Source organism: Trichosurus vulpecula, chromosome 1, assembly GCF_011100635.1.
Source record: "Trichosurus vulpecula isolate mTriVul1 chromosome 1, mTriVul1.pri, whole genome shotgun sequence".
Taxonomy (NCBI): Eukaryota; Metazoa; Chordata; class Mammalia; order Diprotodontia; family Phalangeridae; genus Trichosurus; species Trichosurus vulpecula.
This window is the reverse complement of record NC_050573.1, coordinates 360,474,510-360,494,879: the sequence shown is the minus strand read 5'-3', so window position 1 is coordinate 360,494,879 and position 20,370 is coordinate 360,474,510. Positions and strand designations below refer to the sequence as shown.

At 37.6% G+C, this 20,370-nt stretch overlaps 1 protein-coding gene across 1 annotated transcript in view; it reads left to right on the top strand.

The window, feature by feature from the left end:
• CEP72 (centrosomal protein 72) overlaps window positions 1–16,047 on the top strand; it is a 67,278-nt gene extending 51,231 nt beyond the window's left edge. Inside the window, exons 8-9 of the mRNA XM_036745734.1 lie at window positions 2,449–2,560; window positions 15,891–16,047. Of these exons, the coding sequence (XP_036601629.1) occupies window positions 2,449–2,560; window positions 15,891–16,047 (269 nt within the window). The remainder of the gene's footprint in view (window positions 1–2,448; window positions 2,561–15,890) is intronic.
• The last annotated feature ends 4,323 nt before the right edge of the window (window positions 16,048–20,370 follow it).

Below are 20,370 nucleotides of genomic sequence, written 5' to 3'. Positions count from 1 at the left end.
ATTCACACAGGCCATCTCTTATACTTGTGCAATTGTCTGCTCATATTTCCACTTCTTATAACTCAAATGCTACTTCCTCCATGGGGAATTCTTTAGTTCCCATCACCACCACCAACCTAATATTCTCTCTTTTTTAAGGTTACTTTATATTTACTTAGCTGGGTAAAAATTGAATATTCCTCTCCCCTCCCCTACTCTTTGCATTTGAATATAGACTTTTTGAGGACAGGGACTGTTTTGGTCTTGTTTCTTTTTCCCTAGCACCTAATGCTTTGCACATAGAGGGCACACAGCCAATATTAAATTGAACTGTTAATAAACAATTCAAGTGGAGTGAAGTTAAACTTGAGTGGTTGATTTTGAAGCAAAGTAAAATTCATGGATTAAAAATATCTTTTTGGTCATACCCTTTCTTTTTATAATTTTATTTGTTATTGCTGTGAAATTTTACTTTTAGAGGAATATTACTAGTTGGAACTTGTAATAAAGTATTGCTCTGTTACCCCAATCATAACCTTGGGTTTTCAGAGACTTTGCCAGCAGAGCTCTCTGAGAGCTTTTGCCAAAATGGAGGTGGGGCGTGGGGGTGGGGTGCGAATCCAGGTAATCTTTGGAAGAAGAGTTTCAGTACAGTGGATGGATTCAGAAACTATATGGCTGAGAGTTGATGAGTGATTGAGTGGTAAGGATGTTGGAGGCAGTGAGTACAAACAATTTTTTTCTTTGAGTTTGTTAGTAAAAGGAAGACAAAATAGTTTGAGGGGATCGTAGAACAAGTGAAGATTTTTAACAAGAATGGGGTACTTGTGAGTACGTTTGTAGGATCCTGGATCCAATAGATAGTGAGAGACTGAAGGTGATTGAAAAAGATAAAGCTATTAGTCATCATGTCATTGTTTACACATTATTATGTAGATTATTAATTATACCTTGAGCTCCAGGAAGAGAAGAGGGTTGAGAGAATTTGACTGGATTAACATTGACTTTAACAGGAAGGACCATCTCTCTGAGACTATAAGCAGAAAAGTTAGAGATGGGCTAAAATATTGAGGGATTTCTAGGTGTGGAGTAGATGAAGGGAACTATGGAGAGTCTCAACTTAATACAGCAAAGTAGGAATCAAGGTCATTTGCTGAGAGCAAGGGCGCATAGATATGGGAGGAGGAGTTTGAGAACATTTAGATTTGCTGCAGGGATCAGGTTAGAAAATCAGTGAGGGAAAAATAAAAGAACTGCCACACAGAAATGTATGCCACGAATCAATTAGGTAACATGAAATTGCAGTGGAGCAGAGTAAGTTTGGGGGTGGGGCAGGATTGGGAAGACTGTCAGGACATGTCCACTGAAAGCATCAGGGGCTGGAGGTTAAAGTATAGTAATAAGGGTGGAAGATAATGAATAATGGAAGTCATTAACTTTAAGTAGAATGCAAACTTGTTGAAGTTAAGGACTGTTTGGGGGGAGGAAGGGTTTATCTTTAAATCACCAGCTTAGCACTGTGCTTGGGCCATAATAGGTACTTAATAAATGGTTATTGAATTGAATAGAGTTAAAATTTTAAAGGGAGGAGAGTGAAACCAGAGCAGAGATAATACACTAGGAAACTATAGAGGGATTGAGGTACTGGCAGTATATAGCTGGTGATACTGTATATATCTCATGAATCCTCTGGATTAAAAATACCGTAACTTTATATCTCTTATTTTTCAAGGGTTATCGTAGGTGACACTCTTGCCTTTTTTAAATCTTTATTTTTAATTTATAGAATAAAATAAGCATTTCCATAACATAGCATAATGAAGATAATTGCACATGAAACTGCAAATCTATTATGTACAACTTGCTATTTCTTTTAAATATATAATAAAATTATCTTGTAGATTTTTTTTCTTTCCTCCCCAGTTCCCCCACTCTAGAGATAGCTACCATTAGACACAAATATGGGGGGTGAGACCTTTATCTGAGAAACTGTCTATAAAAATGTTTTCTCAATTTTCTGCTCTCCTTCTAATCTTGGCTATATTTGTTTTATTTGTATAAAACCTTTTTAATTTAACATAATTGAAATTATCCATTTTGTACCTCACTCTGCTCTCTGTCACTTGTTTATTCATAAATCATTCATCTGCCCATAAGTCTGATAAGTAATATGTTCCATGTTCTTCAAATTTTACTGTAATATCTCCTTCTATCTAGGTCATGTTTTCTAACAAGCACAGATAGATGTTGTTTGTTAAATTGATCTAATAAGCAAGTTTAATTACAAATTTATTTTTAGTTAACTTTATGACTTACATGTACAAAAATTTATTTTATTTTTTTTTTCAAATTACATTTTCTTTTTTGGAGTACAACTATTGCCAAATTCTAAAAATTAAGTTTAAATTCACAATTTTATAGAAACAAATGACAAAACTTAATACTAAAGATATTTCATTTCTATTTTAGAACTTCAGAACAGTAATCAGGAGTTGTCCAGTGAAGTAGATAACTTAAAGGAACATCTTGAACACTATGCCAAGATTCAGGAACTGACGGAGATGCTTCAGGAAAGTCACAGGTACATTATTGCCAGGAGTGTATGATTTTAAGATGTTACTACTTAAAAATCATATGAGGGAGAGCGTTTAGAGGTTTTATGACATTGTGAAGAGGGCAGTGGACTGGGAGATCTGTATTCTCATCCTGGTCCTGGGACTCACTGGCTAGCTAATATTTACTTAAACTCTCTGAGCCTCAGATTTTCATCTATGAAATGAATCTGATCACTTAAAGTCCTTTCAGATCTACAATTATGATGTCTTAAGTTCCTTTCAATTTTAACATTATGTACTATGAAGTGTGGTAGCAGAGGGTTGGAGAGAGAAGGGCAATTGGCTAACTTAGGGTAGGGAAGTACAATAACAGAAGGTTAAAGGAATGTCAAGAAGTCAAAGGAGGGATGTGGTGAATTGTTATTATCCTATTGCATTTTCTACATCCCCATATACACACTCACAATTATCCACACTAGCACACTTACTAGAGATTCATAAAGAGAACTGAGGTTCTTAGGGAAGGGAACTAAAACTGGAGCTCACTCTCATGAATAGAAAGCTATGAATATGAGGAATTTTCTAGATTATTCACGCAGAGATTGAACAACTCCATTCCTATTGCTGATACTTGGAATATTTTGTTGTTATTTCTTCAACCAGAAAAATGCTTGTTTATTCTTTTTGTTTCCTGCTATTAAAATTATTCCATATCCAGAATAAAGTATTTTTGCCAATCCTGTGGTGGCTCAATTTTTAAAAATAATGAAATAATGAACAGACCTTGGGTTGTAAATCAGAAGAACAGTATGCCAAAGAAAAACCTAAGGCTCTAAAGAGGAGTTTGACAAGAGGTGTGTTTGAGGGGGTAGACTGAGTAAAGTTTAGAATAGGAATGGATAATAGGAGACACTCTGAAGGATGGGACATTAGAGATCAGGGGGAAGAATTATTGGAAGAATTTCTCTGAGTTGGAAATAGTACAGGTACATGCTTGTTCTTGGAGTATGCATGCCTTTTTTGCAGTGGTAGCTGTTACAAGTCTTGGATATAAATTTCCTCCTTCCCTCTGCCCATCCTTCTTCCATCCTCAGGCCAAAGATGGGAATGCTGCTGTTAGAAGTCTCAAAGAATTTGGAAGGAAAATGTAGCATTCCCATCATTCTCAGCCTACACTTGTGTAGTCCAGCTCACATTTGGAAGCCAGATCACAACTATGTAGGAATTGAAGGTTAAAAATGATTGATTTGTTTGTTGTAAAGGGAAAAAGTGAGATTTTGTCAGGTGAGAAATGACTAGGGTAAATAGGAAATGAAGTAAGCCTGTTGTGAAGGTTATGTGTGAAATCACATAGATAGTATAATACTACTCAGACATAAAGGACTTTTCTTTTTTTAAAAAAATTTATTTAATTTATTTAATATATTTAGTTTTCAGCACTGATTTTCACAAGAGTTTGAATTACAAATTTTCTCCCCGTTTCTACCCCACTCCCCACTCCAAGATGGTGTATATTCTGGTTGCCCCGTTCCCCAGTCAGTCCTCCCTTCTGTCACCCCACTCCCCTCCCATCTCCTTTTTTCCTTCCTTTCTTGTAGGGCAAGATAAATTTCTCTGCTCCATTGCCTGTGTATCTTATTTTCTAGTTGCATGCAAAACATTTTTTTTTTTGTCTTTGAACATCTGTTTTTAAAACTTTGAATTCCAGATTCTCTCCCATCTTCTCTTCCCACCCACTCTCCCTAAGAAGTCAAGCAATTCAACCTAGGCCACATGCATATCATTATGTAAAACCCTTCCACAATACTCATGTTGTGAAAGACTAACTATATTTTGCTCTTTCCTAACCTATCCCCCTTTATCTGATTTTCTCCCTTGACCCTGTCCCTTTTTGAAAGTGTTTGTTTTTGATTACCTTCTCCCCCGTCTGCCCTATCTTCTGTCATCCCCCCTTTTTTATCTTCTTCCTCCTTCTTTCCCGTGGGGTAAGATACCCAATTGAGTGTGTGTATGGTATTCCCTCCTTAGGTCAAATCTGATGAGAGCAAGATTCACTCATTCCCCCTCACCTGCCTCCTCTTCCCTTCCTACAGAACTGCTTTTTCTTGCCACTTATATGTGAGATAATTTATCCCATTCTGTCTCTCCTTTTCTCCCTCTCTTGATATATTCCTCTCTCATCCCTTAATTTGATTTTATTTTTTTTAGATATCATCCCTTCATATCCAACTCACCCTGTGCCCTCTGTCCATATATATATATATATATATATATATATATATATATATATATATATATATATACATACATACATAGACACACACACACACACACACATACACACACATATATGCATATTCCCCTCAGCTACCCTAATACTGAGGTCTGATGAATCATACACATCATCTTTCCATGTAGGAATGTAAACAAAACAGTTCAACTTTAGTAAGTCCCTTGCAATTTCTTTTTCTTGTTCTTTTTCTTGATTACCTTTTCATGCTTCTCTTGATTCTTGTGTTTGAAAGTCAAATTTTCTATTCAGCTCTGGTCTTCTCACTGAGAAAGCTTGAAAGTCCTCTATTTTATTGAAAGTCCATATTTTGCCTTGGAGCATGATACTCAGTTTTGCTGGGTAGGTGATTCTTGGTTTTAATCCTAGCTCTATTGACCTTCAGAATATCATATTCCAAGCCCTTTGATCTCTTAATGTAGAAGCTGCTAGATCTTGGGTATTCTGATTGTGTTTCCACAATACTCAAATTGTTTCTTTCTGGTTGCTTGCAGTATTTTCTCCTTGATCTGGGAAATCGGGAATTTGGTGACAATATTCCTAGGAGTTTTCTTTTTGGGACCTATTTTGAGGAGGTAATCTGTGGATTCTTTCCATATCTATTTTGCCCTGTGGCTCTAGAATATGAGGGCAGTTCTCCTTGATAATTTCTTGAAAGATGATATCTAGGCTCTTTTTGATCATGGCTTTCAGGTAGTCCAATAATTTTTAAATTATCTCTCCTGGATCTATTTTCCAGGTCAGTGGTTTTTCCAATGAGATATTTCACATTGTCTTCCATTTTTTCATTCCTTTGGTTCTGTTTTATAGTATCTTGGTTTCTCATAAAGTCGCTAGCTTCCACTTGCTCCAGTCTAATTTTTAAGGTAATATTTTCTTCAGTGGTCTTTTGGACCTCCTTTTCCATTTGGCTAATTCTGCCTTTCAAGGCATTCTTGTCCTCATTGGCGTTTTGGAGCTCTTTTGCCATTTGAGTTAGTCTGTTTTTTAAGGTGTTGTTTTCTTCAGTATTTTTTTGAGTCTCTTTTAGCTAGTCATTGACTTGTTTTTCATGGTTTTCTTGCATCCTTCTCATTTGTCTTCCCAATTTTTCCTCTACTTCTCTAACTTGCTTTTCCAAATCCTTTTTGAGCTCTTCCATGGCCTGAGACCAGTTCAAGTTTTTCTTGGAGGATTTTGTTGTAGGCTCTTTGACTTTGTTGACTTCTTCTGTCTGTATGTTTTGGTCTTCTTTGTCTCCAAAGAAAGATTCCAAGGTCTGAGATTGAATCTGAGTGCGTTTTCGCTGCCTGGCCATGTTCCCAGCCAACTTACTTGACCCTTAAGTTTTTCGGCAGGGTGTGGCTGCTTGGAGAGTAAAGAGTACTGTGTTCCAAGCTTGAGGGGATGCGCTGTTGTTTTCAGAGCTATTACAGCCAGCTCTGCCACACCAGCACTCCTCCTTCCCCAAGAACCCCCAACCCGGACTGCACTCAGATCAGCAGGCTCTGCACTCCTGCTCTGATCAGCCACTTAATTCCTCCCACCAGGTGGGGCTTGGGCTGGAAGCAACTGCAGCTGTAGTTCTGTAGCTATGCCACCTCTGCTGCCCCTAGCGCAATGGCTGAACCGCGAACTCCTTCCACTCCTGCAGTTTTTCCCACTAACATTCTCTGTTGTCTTTGGTGTTTGTGGGTTGAGAAATCTGGTAACTGCCACAGCTCACTGATTCAGGGCGCTAGGGCCCACGCCGCCCGACTCCCAGTCTGGTTGGTCCTGCCGCCACCCATGCTGGGCTCTGCTCTGCTCTGCTCCACTCTCAGCTCCATGCGCATGCGGTAGACCTTACCCAGAGACCATCCAGGCTGTCCCAGGCTGGACCCCTGCTTCCCTCCGCTATTTCATGGGTTCTGCAGTTCTTCTTTGTTGTCTTTGGTGTTGGTGGGTTGAGAAGTCTGGTAACTACCACAGCTCACTGATTCAGGGCGCTAGGGCCTGCGCCGCCCGGCTCCCGGTCTGGTTGACCCTGCTGCTGCCCCCGCTGCGCTCTGCTCCGCTCAGCTCCCAGCTCTGTGCGTGATAAACCTTACCCAGAGACTATCCAGCTGTACTGGGCTGGAGCCCTGCTTCCCTCTGCTATTTTGTGGGTTCAGCAAGTTCTAGAATTTGTTCAGAGCCATTTTTTATAGGTTTTTGTAGGGACTTGGCAGGGAGCTCACGCAAGTCCCTGCTTTCCAGCCGCCATCTTGGCTCTGTCATAAAGGACTTTTTTTTTTTAATATTTTTTTTTATTTTTAGTTTACCACACACGGTTCTACATAATTTTGAGTTCCAGATTTTCTCCCCTCCCTCCCACCTCCCTCCCCAAGATGGCATGGAATCTCACATAACTACCATGTATAACTTCGCATTGAATTAATTGATACACTAGTCAAGTTGTGGAGAAGAATTATGACCAATGGAATGAATCATGAGAAAGAAGAGACAGAACCAAAAAAAAAAAACCCAAAAACAAAAACAAAAGAGAAGAAAAAATGAAAGCATGTAGTGTGCCTCAATCTGCATTCAAACTTCACAGTTCTTTCTCTGGATGAAGATAGCATTCTCCATCATGAGTCCCCTGGAGTTGTCCTTGCACCTTGCGTTGCTGAGAAGAGCGAAGTCTGTCCGGGTTGGTCCTCACGGAATCCATATATCTGTGGTTGTGTACAATGTTCTCCTGGCTCTGCTCCGCTCACTCAGCATTATGTTGTGTAGGTTTTTCCAGGTTGTTACGAAGTCCATATCATCCCCATTTCTTATGGCCCAATAGTATTCCATTACATTCATATACCACAGCTTGTTCAGCCATTCCCCAATTGATGGGCATCCCTTTGATTTCCAATTCTTGGCTACCACAAAGAGAGCCGCTATAAATATCCTTGTACATATGGGTCCCTTTCCCTTTTGTGTGATTTCTTTGGGATACAACCCTAGAAGTGGTATTGCTGGGTCAAAGGGTATGAACATTCCTATGGCCCTTTTGGCATAGTTCCAAAGTGGCTGGATCATCTCACAACTCCACCAGCAATGTAAAAATGTTCCAATTTTCCCACATCCTCTCCAGCATTTATCATCCTCCTGCTTTGTTATTTTAGCCAATCTTACAGGAGAGATGTGGTATCTAAGAGTTGTTTTGATTTGCATTTCTCTAATCAGTAGTGATCCAGAGCATTTTTTCATATGCCTATAGATAGCTTTAATTTCTTCCTCTGAAAACTGCCTGTTCATATCCTTTGACCATTTCTCAATTGGGGAATGGCTTGTATTCCTATATATTTGACTCAGTTCCCTGTATATTTTAGAAACGACACCTTTATCAGAGATACTAGTTGCAAAGATTTTCTCCCAATTTTCTGCTTCCCTCCTAATTTTTGTTGCATTGGCTTTTTTTTGTACAAAAACCTTTCAATTTAACATAATCAAAATTATCTATTTTGCATTTTGTAATGCTCTCTATCTCTTGTTGGGTCATGAATTCTTTTCTTTTCCATAAATCTGATAAGTAAACTATTCCTTGCTCTCCCAAATTACTTATAGTATCAGCCTTTACTCCTATATCATGAACCCATTTTGACTTTATTCTGGTATATGGTGTAAGATATTGGTCTATGCCCAGTTTCTGCCCTACCATTTTCCAATTTTCCCAGCACTTTTTGTGAAATAGTGAGTTCTTGGCCCAGAAGCTGGCCTCTTTGGGTTTATCAAAGAGTAGATTGCTATAGTTGTTGACTTCTCCATCTTGTGTACCTATCTATTCCATTGATCCACACCCCTGTTTCTTAGCCAGTTCCAGGTAGTTTTGATGACTGCTGCTCTGTAGTACAGTTTAAATCTGGTATGACTAGGCCACCTTCTCTAGCATTTCTTTTCATTAATACCCTAGATATTCTAGAGCTCTTGTTTTTCCAGATGAATTTTGTTATTATTTTGTCCAGCTCGGTAAAATAATCTTTTGGTAGTTCGATTGGTATGGCACTGAATAGATAGATTAATTTAGGTAAAATTGTCATTTTTATTATATTAGCTCAGCCTAACCATGAGCAACTGATATTTTCCATTTATTTAGATCTGCCTTTATTTGCGTGAAAAGTGTGTCATAATTATGTTCATATAGGCCCTGGGTTTGTCTTGACAAATAGACTCCCAAATATTTTATAGTGTCAACAATAACTTTGAATGGAATTTCTCTTTCTATCTCTTGCTGTTGGGATTTGTCAGTAATGTATAGGAATGCTGAGGATTTATGTGGGTTTATTTTATATCCTGCAACTTTGCTGAAGTTGTTTATTGTTTCAAGTAGTTTTTTACTTGATTCACTAGGATTCTCTAAATAAATCATCATATCATCTGCAAAAAGTGATAATTTAGTTTCTTCTTTTCCTATTCTAATTCCTTCAATTTCTTTTTCTTCTCTTATTGCTACAGCTAAAGTTTCTAGTACCAAATTGAATAATAGGGGTGATAATGGACATCCTTGTTTCACCCCTGATCTTATTGGGAATGCATCTAGCTTATCCCCATTACAAATAATGCTTGTCGATGGTTTTAGGTAGATGCTATTTATAATTTTAAGGAAGGTTCCCTTTATTCCTATGCTTTGTAGTGTTTTTAATAGGAATGGGTGTTGTACTTTGTCAAAGGCTTTTTCTGCATCTATTGAGATGATCATATGGTTTCTGCTAGTTTTGTTGTTGATATGGTTAATTATGCTAATAGTTTTCCTAATATTGAACCAGCCTTGCATTCCTCGAATAAATCCTACCTGGTCATAGTGTATTATTCTCATGATGAGTTGCTGCAATCTTTTTGCTAATATTTTATTTAAAATTTTTGCATCAATATTCATTAGAGAAATTGGTCTTTAGAGAAATTTTCTTTCTCTGTTTTGACTCTACCTGGTTTGGGTATTAGTACCATATTTGTGTCATAAAAAGAATTTGGTAGGAGTCCTTCTTCACCTGTTTTCCCAAATAGTCTACAAAGTATTGGAATTAGTTGTTCTTTAAATGTTTGAGAGAATTCAAATGTAAAACCATCTGGCCCTGGAGATTTTTTCCTAGGGAGTTCATTGATGGCATGCTCAATTTCTTTTTCTGAGATGGAGTTATTAAGAAATTTTACTTCCTTTTCTGTTAACCTGGGCAGTTTATGTTTTTGTAGATATTCATCCATATCTCCAAGGTTGTCAAATTTATGGGCATACAGTTGGGCAAAATAATTCCTAATTATTGTTTTGATTTCCTCTTCATTAGAGGTGACCTCACCCTTTTCATTTTTGATACTGGTAATTTGATTTTCTTCTTTCTTTTTTTAAATCAAATTGGCCAAAGGTTTATCAATTTTATTGGTTTTTTTTTTTTTTCAAAAAACCAGCTCTTTGTTTTATTTATTAATTCAATAGTTTTCTTGGTTTCAATTTTATTAATCTCTCCTTTGATTTTCATTATTTATAATTTGGTATTTAATTGGGGGTTTTCAGTTTGCTCTTTTTCTAGCTTTTTCAGCTGTATGCCCAGATCATTGATCTCCTTTTTCCCTATTTTATTCATGTAAGCATTTAGGGATATAAAACTTCCCCTAAGAACTGCCTTTGCTGCATCCCATAAGTTTTGGTATGTTGTTTCATTATTGTCATTCTCTTGAATGAAGTTAGTAATTGTTTCTCTGATTTGTTCTTTGGCCCACTCATTCTTTAGAATTAAATTATTTAGTTTCCAATTAGCTTTTAGCTTATTTTTCCATGGTTCTTTATTACAAATAATTCTTATTGCATCATGATCTGAAATGGATGGTTCTACTACTTCTGCCTTTCTGCACTGGATTGTGAGGTTTTGATGCCCTAGTACATGGTCAATTTTTGAGTATGTGCCATGTACTTTTGAGAAGAAAGTATATTCCTTTTTATCCCCATTCAGTTTTCTCCAGAGGTCTATCATATGTGCCTTTTCTAAAATTCTGTTTACCTCCTTAACTTTTTTCTTATTTATTTTGAGGTTAGATTTATCAAGTTCAGAAAGGGGGAGGTTGAGGTCTCCCAATATTATAGTTTTGCTGTCTATTTCTTCCTGTAACTCCCTTAACCTCTCCTCTAAGAATTTGTATGCCTTACCACTTGGTGCATATATGTTAAGCAATGATATTGCTTCATTGTTTATGGAGCCTTTTAGGAGGATGTAGTGTCCTTCCTTATCTCTTTTAATTAAATCTATCTTTACTTTTGCTTTGTCTGAGATTAGGATTGCTACACCTGCTTTTTTAACTTTAGCTGAGGCACAATATATTTTACTCCAGCCTTTTACCTTTACCCTATGTGTATCCCCCTGTTTCAAATGCGTTTCTTGTAAACAGCATATTGTAGGATTATGGTTTTTAATCCATTCTGCTATCTGCTTCTGTTTTATGAGAGTGTTCATCCCCTTCACGTTCAGAGTTATGATTTCTATCTGTGTCTTTTTCTCCATCCCAGTTCTCCGTTTATGCTTTTATTTCTCCCTTTCCCCTTCTCCTCCTCAACAAAGGTTTGCTTTTGACCACCGCCTTCCTCAATTTACCCTCCCTCTTTATTCCCCTCCCTTATCTTACCGTTTCCCACTTGCTACTTCTCCCCTCCCTTCTGACCACCCTCCTCCCTTTTTCCCCCCTTCCCCTCCTACTTCCTGTAGGACAAGTTAGATTTCTAAACTTATCGGGGTATGTTATTCCCTTCTTGAACTAGCTCAGATGGCAGTAAAGCTCAAATACTGCTCTTCTCCCTCCCTTCTTTCCCTCTACTATAATATGTTTTTGTGCCACTTCATTTGGTGTAATTTACCCTTTTTTACTACCTCCTTACCTCTTCTCTCATAGCCCTCCCTTTATATCTCTTACTTATATTTTTTATCTTTACATCAGTTAATTTATACAGGCTTTCACAACCTATGCATATCCCTTTCAATTGTCATAGTAGCTGTGCCATTCTCAAGACTGACATATATATGTATATATATAAAACATACATAAGATGATATAATCCCACATAGAGATGCAAATAACCTGCCCTTATTGGTTAATAAGGTTTGTGGGGTTTTTCCCCCTGGTTACCTTTTTATGTCTCTCTTGAGTTTTGTATTTGGAGATCCAATTTTCCATTGAGTTCTGGCCTTTTCACCAGGAAGGTCTGGAATTCCCTTATTTCATTGAATGTCCATCTCCTTGCCCGAAAAATTATGCTTAGTTTTGCTGGGTAGTTGATCCTTGGTTGTAGTCCCAGCTCCTTTGCCCTTTGGAATATCATACCCCAATTTCTCCTGTCTTTTAATGTGGAAGCTGAGAGATCCTGCGTGATCCTGACTGTGGTTCCACGATATGTGAATTTCTGCTTTTTGGCTGCTTGCAGTATTTTCTCCTTGAGTTTATAGTTCTGAAATTTGGCTATAATATTTCTTGGTGTTTTCAGTTTGGGATCTCTTTCAGGGGGTGATTGGTGAATTCTTTCAATGACTATTTTGCCCTCAGGTTCTAGGACCTCTGGGCAGTTGTCTTTGATAATTTCTTCGAAGATACTGTCAAGGCTCCTTTTTTCATCGTGGATTTCTGGTAGACCAGTAACTCTTAAATTGTCTCTCCTGGATCTATTTTCCAGGTCGGTTGTTTTCCCAATCAGGTATTTCACATTTTTTTTCTATTTTTTCAATCTTAACGTTTTGCTTTACTACTTCTTGGTGCCTCATAGATTCATTAGCTTCCACTTGTTCAACTCTAATTTTTAATGAGTTAGTGTTTTCATTTTGCTTTTGAGTCTCCTTTTCCATTTGGTTGATTTTACCTCTCAGGGTGTCATTTTCTCTCTTTAGATTCTGAATCTCCATAGCCATTTCGCCAATCTTATTCTTTAGGGACTTGATTTCATCAGTGGATTTTTTTCCAAATTTTCTTTTAGCTCCCTCATTTGGTTTTTAAAATCCTCCTTTAGCTGTTCCAGCAATGCTTTTTGGGTTGGAGACCAGTTCACATTACCTTTTGAGGTATCATACACGTCTATAGTGTCATTACTTCCCTCTTCCATATTGGTATTTTGATCCTGCCTGTCTCCATAAAAAGAGTCTATTGTCCTCGGTTTTTTTGTGTTCTTCTTCATGTTTGTTGTTTTGCCTTTTCCTGGCTTTACCACAAGCTTCTGTCTATGAGGCTCAGGGCTCTCTGTCCCAGCTTGCTTATTCTGGGGATTGTGAGTCTAGAATTATACCCTTCAGTTTCCTGAGGTGTGGGGGAGGGGTCTGGCTCCCTGGCGTCTCACTCCCTATGGGTGCTCTCCAGCACTTGCTTTTCAGCAATGGTCTTAGCTGTTTGTTGCTTGAGCTGATGTCTGGCACTTCCCCTGGGGGAGCAAGAATATGTCTGGGCTCCTGGTGTTGACCCCTGCCGACTCTGCCCCTCTGGAACTAATGAACTTGTAGTATTTGACCACAGAAGCCCCACTTCTTTCTCCTCTGTTCCAGCGTGTTTTTTTTTTTTATTTTTCCCGAGGAATTCTCTGGTTGAAGGGGGTGGGATTAGAGCTGTTTACCTGGCCATTATGTCTCCCGGAAGTTCGAGAAACCGAGTTTCTGGGCTGCAAGCGTCAGGAGTTGGTGTTTCATGGCCGGTGGCGTTGCGCTGCCTCTCCTGGCTTCCACAGACTGCTGTCCTGTGTTGGGTGGCCTGAGGATCTCCGCCAGTTTCAGACGCCCAGCTTTCTCCCAGCCTGTCTCCCACGTGGATTTCCCGGCCAGCCGCTTCCGCTTTGGTCTGGAGCAGCTCCGCACGCCGCACTCCGAGCCCTCTCCGAGCCTATAGATTCGTGCCTTCAGCCTTTCAGACTCTCCCAGCCCAGAAATTTGCCCCACGCAGACTGCTCTCGATTTCTGACTCTCTCAAATCTGCTGAAATTCACTTTTTTATGGGTATCAGACAGACCTTGTGAGAGAGCTCTGGTAAGACGCTGCTTTCATGCGGCCATCTTGGCTCCGCCCCCCAAGGACTTTTCTAAGAGCCATTTAATTCACCAGTTGATACTGGTCAAAGGATGTGAATGGACAGTTTTCAGAGGAAGATATCAGCTATCAATAGTCATACAAAAAATGCTCTAAATCACTAACAATTAGAGAAATGCAAATTAAAACTACTCTGAGATGCTACCTCATGCCCATCAAATAAGCTAAGATGACAAAAAAGGAAAATGGTAAATGCTGCAGAGGTTGTTGGAAAATAGGTACACTAATGAACTGTTGGTGGAGTTGTGAACTAGTCCAACAATTTTGGAAAACATTTTGGAGCTATGCCCAAAAAGCTGTTAAACTGTGCATACCAAGCAATTCTACTACTAGGTCTAGACCCCAGAAAAATTAAAGAAAGAAGAAGAGGGTCAATTAGTATAAAAATACTTATTGCAGCTCTTTTGGTGGTGGCAAGAACTGAAAACTGAAGGGATGCCCATCAATTGGGTAATGGGTGAATTAGTTATGGGCCTAATTTCTCTCCTGAACTGTAGTCTTGCTTTGCCAATTCATGCTAGACATCTTGTCCTGGCTGAAATTGGCATTATAAACTCAATACACCCAAAACAGAATTGATTCTCTTACCTTAAACTTGCTTCTCCCCCAGATTTTCCTATTTCTTTTTTTTTTCTTTTTGGAGGGGGGAGGACAGGGCAATTGGGGCTAAGTGACTTGCCCAAAGTCATACAGCTAGTAAGTGTGTCAAGTGTCTGAGGCCACATTTGAACTCAGGTCTTTCTGACTCCAGGGCCAGTGCTCTACTCACTGCGCCACCTAGCTGTCCCAGACTTTCCTATTTCTGTTGAGGGTGCTCACCTCCCAGGCACCTAGCTTCATAACCTTGGAGTTGTCCTTGACTTTCCTCTTTCCCTTACTCTCCATGTCTAGTTAGTTGTCAAGTTCTGTTAATTCTGCCACCACAGTATCTTTTGCCTCCATTAGCTTCTCTCCATTCACACTGTCACTAGCCTAATTGTGGCCTAGACTACTTAATTAGGCATATTAGCTGTATTGAGTCCATCTTCCACTTAGCCGTCCCAACCATGAACTCGTAGATTTAGAGTCAGAAGTGACCTTAGAGGTCTTATAGTCCAGTCCCCTCATTGAATGGGTGAGACAATTGAGGGACAGAGAAGTTAAGTGGCTTGCCTAAGTTCATATATATAATTAGTGACAGAGACAGATTTCAAGCCCAGGTGACCCAAATCCAAATATAGAAATTTTCACTGTACCATTTCACCATCCTAAGATACAAATTTGACCATATTATTTCCTTGCTCAAAAACTGTGGCTTCTAATTGTGGGCACTATAAAATAGTGACTCCTCAGTCTGGCTTTTAAGACCCTTCACAATCTGGCTCCAGTCTTTCTTCCTTGCCTTATTTCAGGTTATGTTCTTTCATGTAGTCTACATTGTAACCAACCAGGAAAATTAGTTGTTTCTTGAAGCCTGAAATTCACTCGATAACCATCTCTGCTTCTCAGAATCCTTGCCTTCCTCTCAAGGGCTATCTCCTCCATGGTGCCTTTTTTTATCTACCCCACCTCCAGCTGATAGTGTTCTCTCCCTCCTTAAATGGCCTTGTATTAATTTAACCATGTTCTTGTTGTATCCTGTGGCTGCTATCACAATACCTTTCCAGTGGATTTGTGTGATTCCTTATAAAGAAAAGGCATTCAAATGCTTGTTGATTTTAATAAGATGTGACCATTAGTTCTGTTGGTCTCTGGATGAGTGGGTTTATTTTTGCAGAAGTAATAATGTTGATCTGAGTGAAATGGTTTTGTTCTTTTTATTCCATTTTTTTCATTTATTCCATTTTTAAGACTCTATTAATACATCGTTTCTGGAAAGCAAAATAATTAGCTAAACCTTTAATTTTTGAAGCATACTGAATGAAGACTGGGGAAGGTCGGTAATTTTGAAATGTTTTAGAACTTTTGGATGAAATTTATATATTTTTATTTTAAGCACATCATTTTACAGAAAAAAAACCAAGTAATCACTTTACATTATATATTTTTTTACAGTTCTTTGATTTCTACTAATGAACATCTTTTGCAAGAACTCACTCAGACCCATATTCGACACAAGGCTGAAGTTGAGCAGTTACACTGGAGTTATAAGGAGTTAAAAAAGACAATGTCTCAATTTCCTCTTAGCAACTCTGACGTCAGCAGTGGTTAATATTTGTGGAATGTTGAAGAACATACTTTTAACTCTTCAGTCCACATTTTTGTACCTTCATTTTAAAATTATATTGAAACTGTTTTTACCTCAGATCTTTGTATTTTTTCATATTTAATTGTTTAGGGAAGATTTCCTTAAGAAAAATTTATTCTCTGATTTTTTGAAATATTTATGTGGGGTGACTTAACTCTGTTTTTTTTAAAGTTTCATAAATATTATAGGGGAGTGAAAATGTAAGAGGTTTTTCTTTTGGTGAAATCCAAATCCTAAGTGTGTAAAATAAGGAACAGGCTTTGAAATTTCTTAAAGTGAAGTGAGCATTAAGACTTAAATATTCAGAGATACCTTTTATTATCTGTAATCTAAAACTGCTAAATGGTTAAATAGTGATTGTCATTTGACATAATAAGTATCTACAAGTATCTACTCACTTGTAGGTATTTCTTATTATGTAGTCCTGAATATTTTGTTATAAAGTGATTCTTTGTAAATTTAATACTAACTTCTCATTGAGTTTCATAATTTTCGTTATCATAAATGAGAGGTGCATTTTCACAGGAACAAAATTCGACTCAAAATACAACCAGAATCTACTTTAAAATTCAAGAAACAACCTATATTGAAAAGAAAATATTTTTCTAAATTATAGTCAAAATAAATCAGAAAATACAAATAAAATTTTATAGACTGCCCCTGCTGGAAATTAAATCATCAAGTGGATTGAGTTTTCTTATAGCAAAAACATTGTATTTGAAGGTTACATTCTGAAAGCAGAGAGAATAGCTATGATCCACTCTAATGATCGAAAAATTTTGTCATAGAATTTTACAACTGAAGTACCTGAAATCATTTGTTACAACTTCCTTGTTTTATGACTGAGGAGATCTAGACGATTTAAGTTAGTTCCTAAAATTACTGTGACAGAGCAGAGACTAGAACCCAGGTCTCCTGACTTCTAGTTCAGTGCTATTTCCACTATTTCATAATTTTTTTCTTATCATGGTCCTATAAAATGGACATAAATGTGCTGCACATATTACATAATAGGCCTTAGTATTCACATAATATAGATGTAAACAACAGATATACACAAAACAAAGGTCTACTTTATCATAAATTTGACCTATCTGAAGCTAAAGTGCTAGTTATAATAAGCATTAATTTAACATTTAGGTAACAGTTATTCTTGCCTTAGAATCTTAAAAGCTCAAAATTTTTTAAGGCAAAATTGTTACCTAAATTTTAGTTAATGCTTGTTGCCAGCATTTAGCTTTTGATACCTCAACTTTATGGTAACATAGACCTTTGTTTTATGTATATCTCTCGTTTATATCTACATTGCATGAATTTACTTTTAAAGGGATGATTTGAAGACCCTTTGTTGGTTTTTGTTGTTGTTCAGTCGTTTCAGTCGTATCCAAATCCTCCTGACCTCATTTGGAGTTTTCTTGGCAAAGATGCTGGAATGGTTTGCCATTTCCTTCTCCAGCTCATTTCACAGATGAGGAAAATAAGGCAAACAAGGTTAAGTGAGTTGCTCGGGATCACACAGTAAGTGTCTGAGACCAGATTTGAGCTCAGAAGATGAGTCTTCCTGTCTCTAGGCCCATCACTCTCTGCTGTACCATCTAGCTGCCTTATGTTTGAAGGCCCTGTTTTTATTTAAAAAGCTCTCTAAGAGTGTTTGAACAGGTATCTTTTTCCCACCTCTAAATAAATGTTCCTGCAACAGGCTGAGGCATTAGAAATAATTCTGTTTCACTTGTCATATCCCTTAAATGGAGCTTTTCTTGCAACTGTGAGGGGAGAAACTTTGGAAAGAGCATCAAGAGACTGTGACTCTCTTCTTAGTCTTGGCACTAATGCTGGGTGTGCCCTTGGGCAAGGTACTGTACCTTCTCTTTGCCTCAGTTTTCTTACTTGTAAAATGAATAAGTTGAATACCTGTGGTCCTTTCCAGCTTTAATTTTTTTTATTCTAACTTGTGAAGATTTGCAGAACAGTAATCTCTTGAATGTGATGTTCTTGTACTTTCTCATTTATGTTCTCTTTCTTCCAAACATAAGATCAAAGAGGAGCTTTAAAAGGTTTGCTTCTGCTTTGAAAATACCTTTTTCACTTGTTTGCTGATGCCTGGAAGAAGTCACCCAACAACAGGACAGAGTCAGTCACCCTTGTTTGCCTTGGTGACAGTTTTTGCGGAAGACACTCATTGGTTCATATGGAGAACAGCCTCAGAGTTTTGTTTTGTCTTTTAATTATATGATCTCTTTCTACCTGTTGTTGCAAAAGTGAGCATTAAGTGGTCAGTGACACCTCATTTCTCATTGAGAGAAGTGAATATGCAGGTCCACTTGATCATGTGGAAAAAGTAAGATGGAAAAATAAAAAGCTTAGAAAAATTAGTTCTAGCTTTACCAAAGTAAAGTTATTATCTAAGCAGTGTGGGTTAGATCTACATTAGAAGGAAATATGACAGGTAGGCAGTGTGTGGAAGGAGCATTGGATTGGGAAGCAACTGACCTAGGTTCAAGTACTAGCTAATTACTACTGTGTGACCTTGGGTAAGTCAGAGCACTTCACTCGGCCTCAAGATTCCTCTCAGTAAAATGGTGATCTCTGAAGTGTCTTTTAATTCTGGATTCCATGTACTTTGTGTTGCTGTTGTCTATAATTCAAGCTTTATCCCAAGGTAAATATTTTTACTTATTTTGGTGAAAGTGGTGATGATTATTAACTTTAAATCTCAAATCAAGTTGTGCTGTATTTGTGAGCCAAAACATGCCATGCGTACCAGATTTTTTTTCAAGTGACTTAACTGAGTCAAAATTTTGAAAGAATTTGCTTCTTAATTTTTAATGTGGTAAAGGAGAATAAATATTGGAAAAAAACAGAAATGTGTGATTAAAATTTGGTTTAGAAACTTAATTTCATATCTTGATGGTAATGACTTGTCCCAGTGCAGTACATTTTTCTATATGTCCTTGACAAATAGTCATCTAGCCTTTCCTGGAGTAGCTTTAGTGCCAGAACTCAACTTTTAATGAGGCAGAACATTCCGTTTTTGATAGGAAGTTATTATCATGAGTGAATTCTGCCTCCTGCTAACTCTACTTATGGGACTTTTCTGGAGCTAAGCAGAATAATAAGCTTGCTTCTTTCACTTGACAGCTTTTACAAGTATTTGAAGATAGCTAATATTTGAATCTTTTCATCATACTGGTCACTTTCGTCTGTCCTCACTCTTTTGTGTTAGAGGCCCTCCTAAAATGTATCTAGAACTAGAGTTGTCTGACTAGGGCAGGGAACAGCAGAATGATCCTCTCCCTGATTCTTAATACTATGCTAACTAAGCTTAACAAAGCATCAACATTTTGTGTAGATGTAGGATACTTGGGACTCACTTACTTTGAAGATAATTATAAACTTTCAGTTTATCAAGGGCATTTCGAAGCCATAGTACTGGCCCCAAGAGATTCATCTGAATCTAGAATTGGTCCCAGGGGGATATCTAGGCAATATGAGAAGTGAAGAATTGGCATCATGAAATGGCAGTAAGAGAACCTCTCTGAAGACCCCTCTATCAGATATTTCTGCTCTTTAACTCTCTTGGTTAACAGATAGTAGAACATAACATAGGTGACTAAACCTGAGGTCACAAGACATTGTAGAACTGGCAGTTTTTTTACCCAGATCTAAATAAAAAAAGGATTGAAAAGAAGCACTATGGAAGGTCAGTATGCTTTACAAGTGAGAATTTAACCAAGACCACTGACAGTGTCATTCCTTCACTGTACAGTTTGGCCCCCAAAACAATACAACTTGACACTAGGAAAGGTAGCTACTACTGCTCTCTCCTATCTTCCCACAGATATTTCTTTTCCTGTTTTTTTATAAACTTGATCATCAACAAACACATACAGAAAAGAACTAGAAAGAGGGTTGTATGTGGAACTATGAACTTTTCTTATGTTGTTTGCTTTTTTAATTGTATACTAAATTTAATGTTAGTAATGAATTTAGCTAGTTTAATATTATAAACTTTTGAACTTTAATTCCCCTCACTCAAACAGAGCACAACCACTCTACATATAAGTAAAGTCTAGCCAAAGAATTCAAAACATTGGCTGTGTCTGAAAATGTATTATTCTCTACCACTAGTTCATCACATGTCTGCCAAGAAGCAGAAGGCAAGGCTAATAATTATACCTTTGAAATCACAATTATTCATGATATTGATGAAAATTCTGAAATCTTTCACTTATTTTCCTTTACATTATTCTTGTCATTATGTCCTCCTGGTTCTGCTTATTTTGTTCA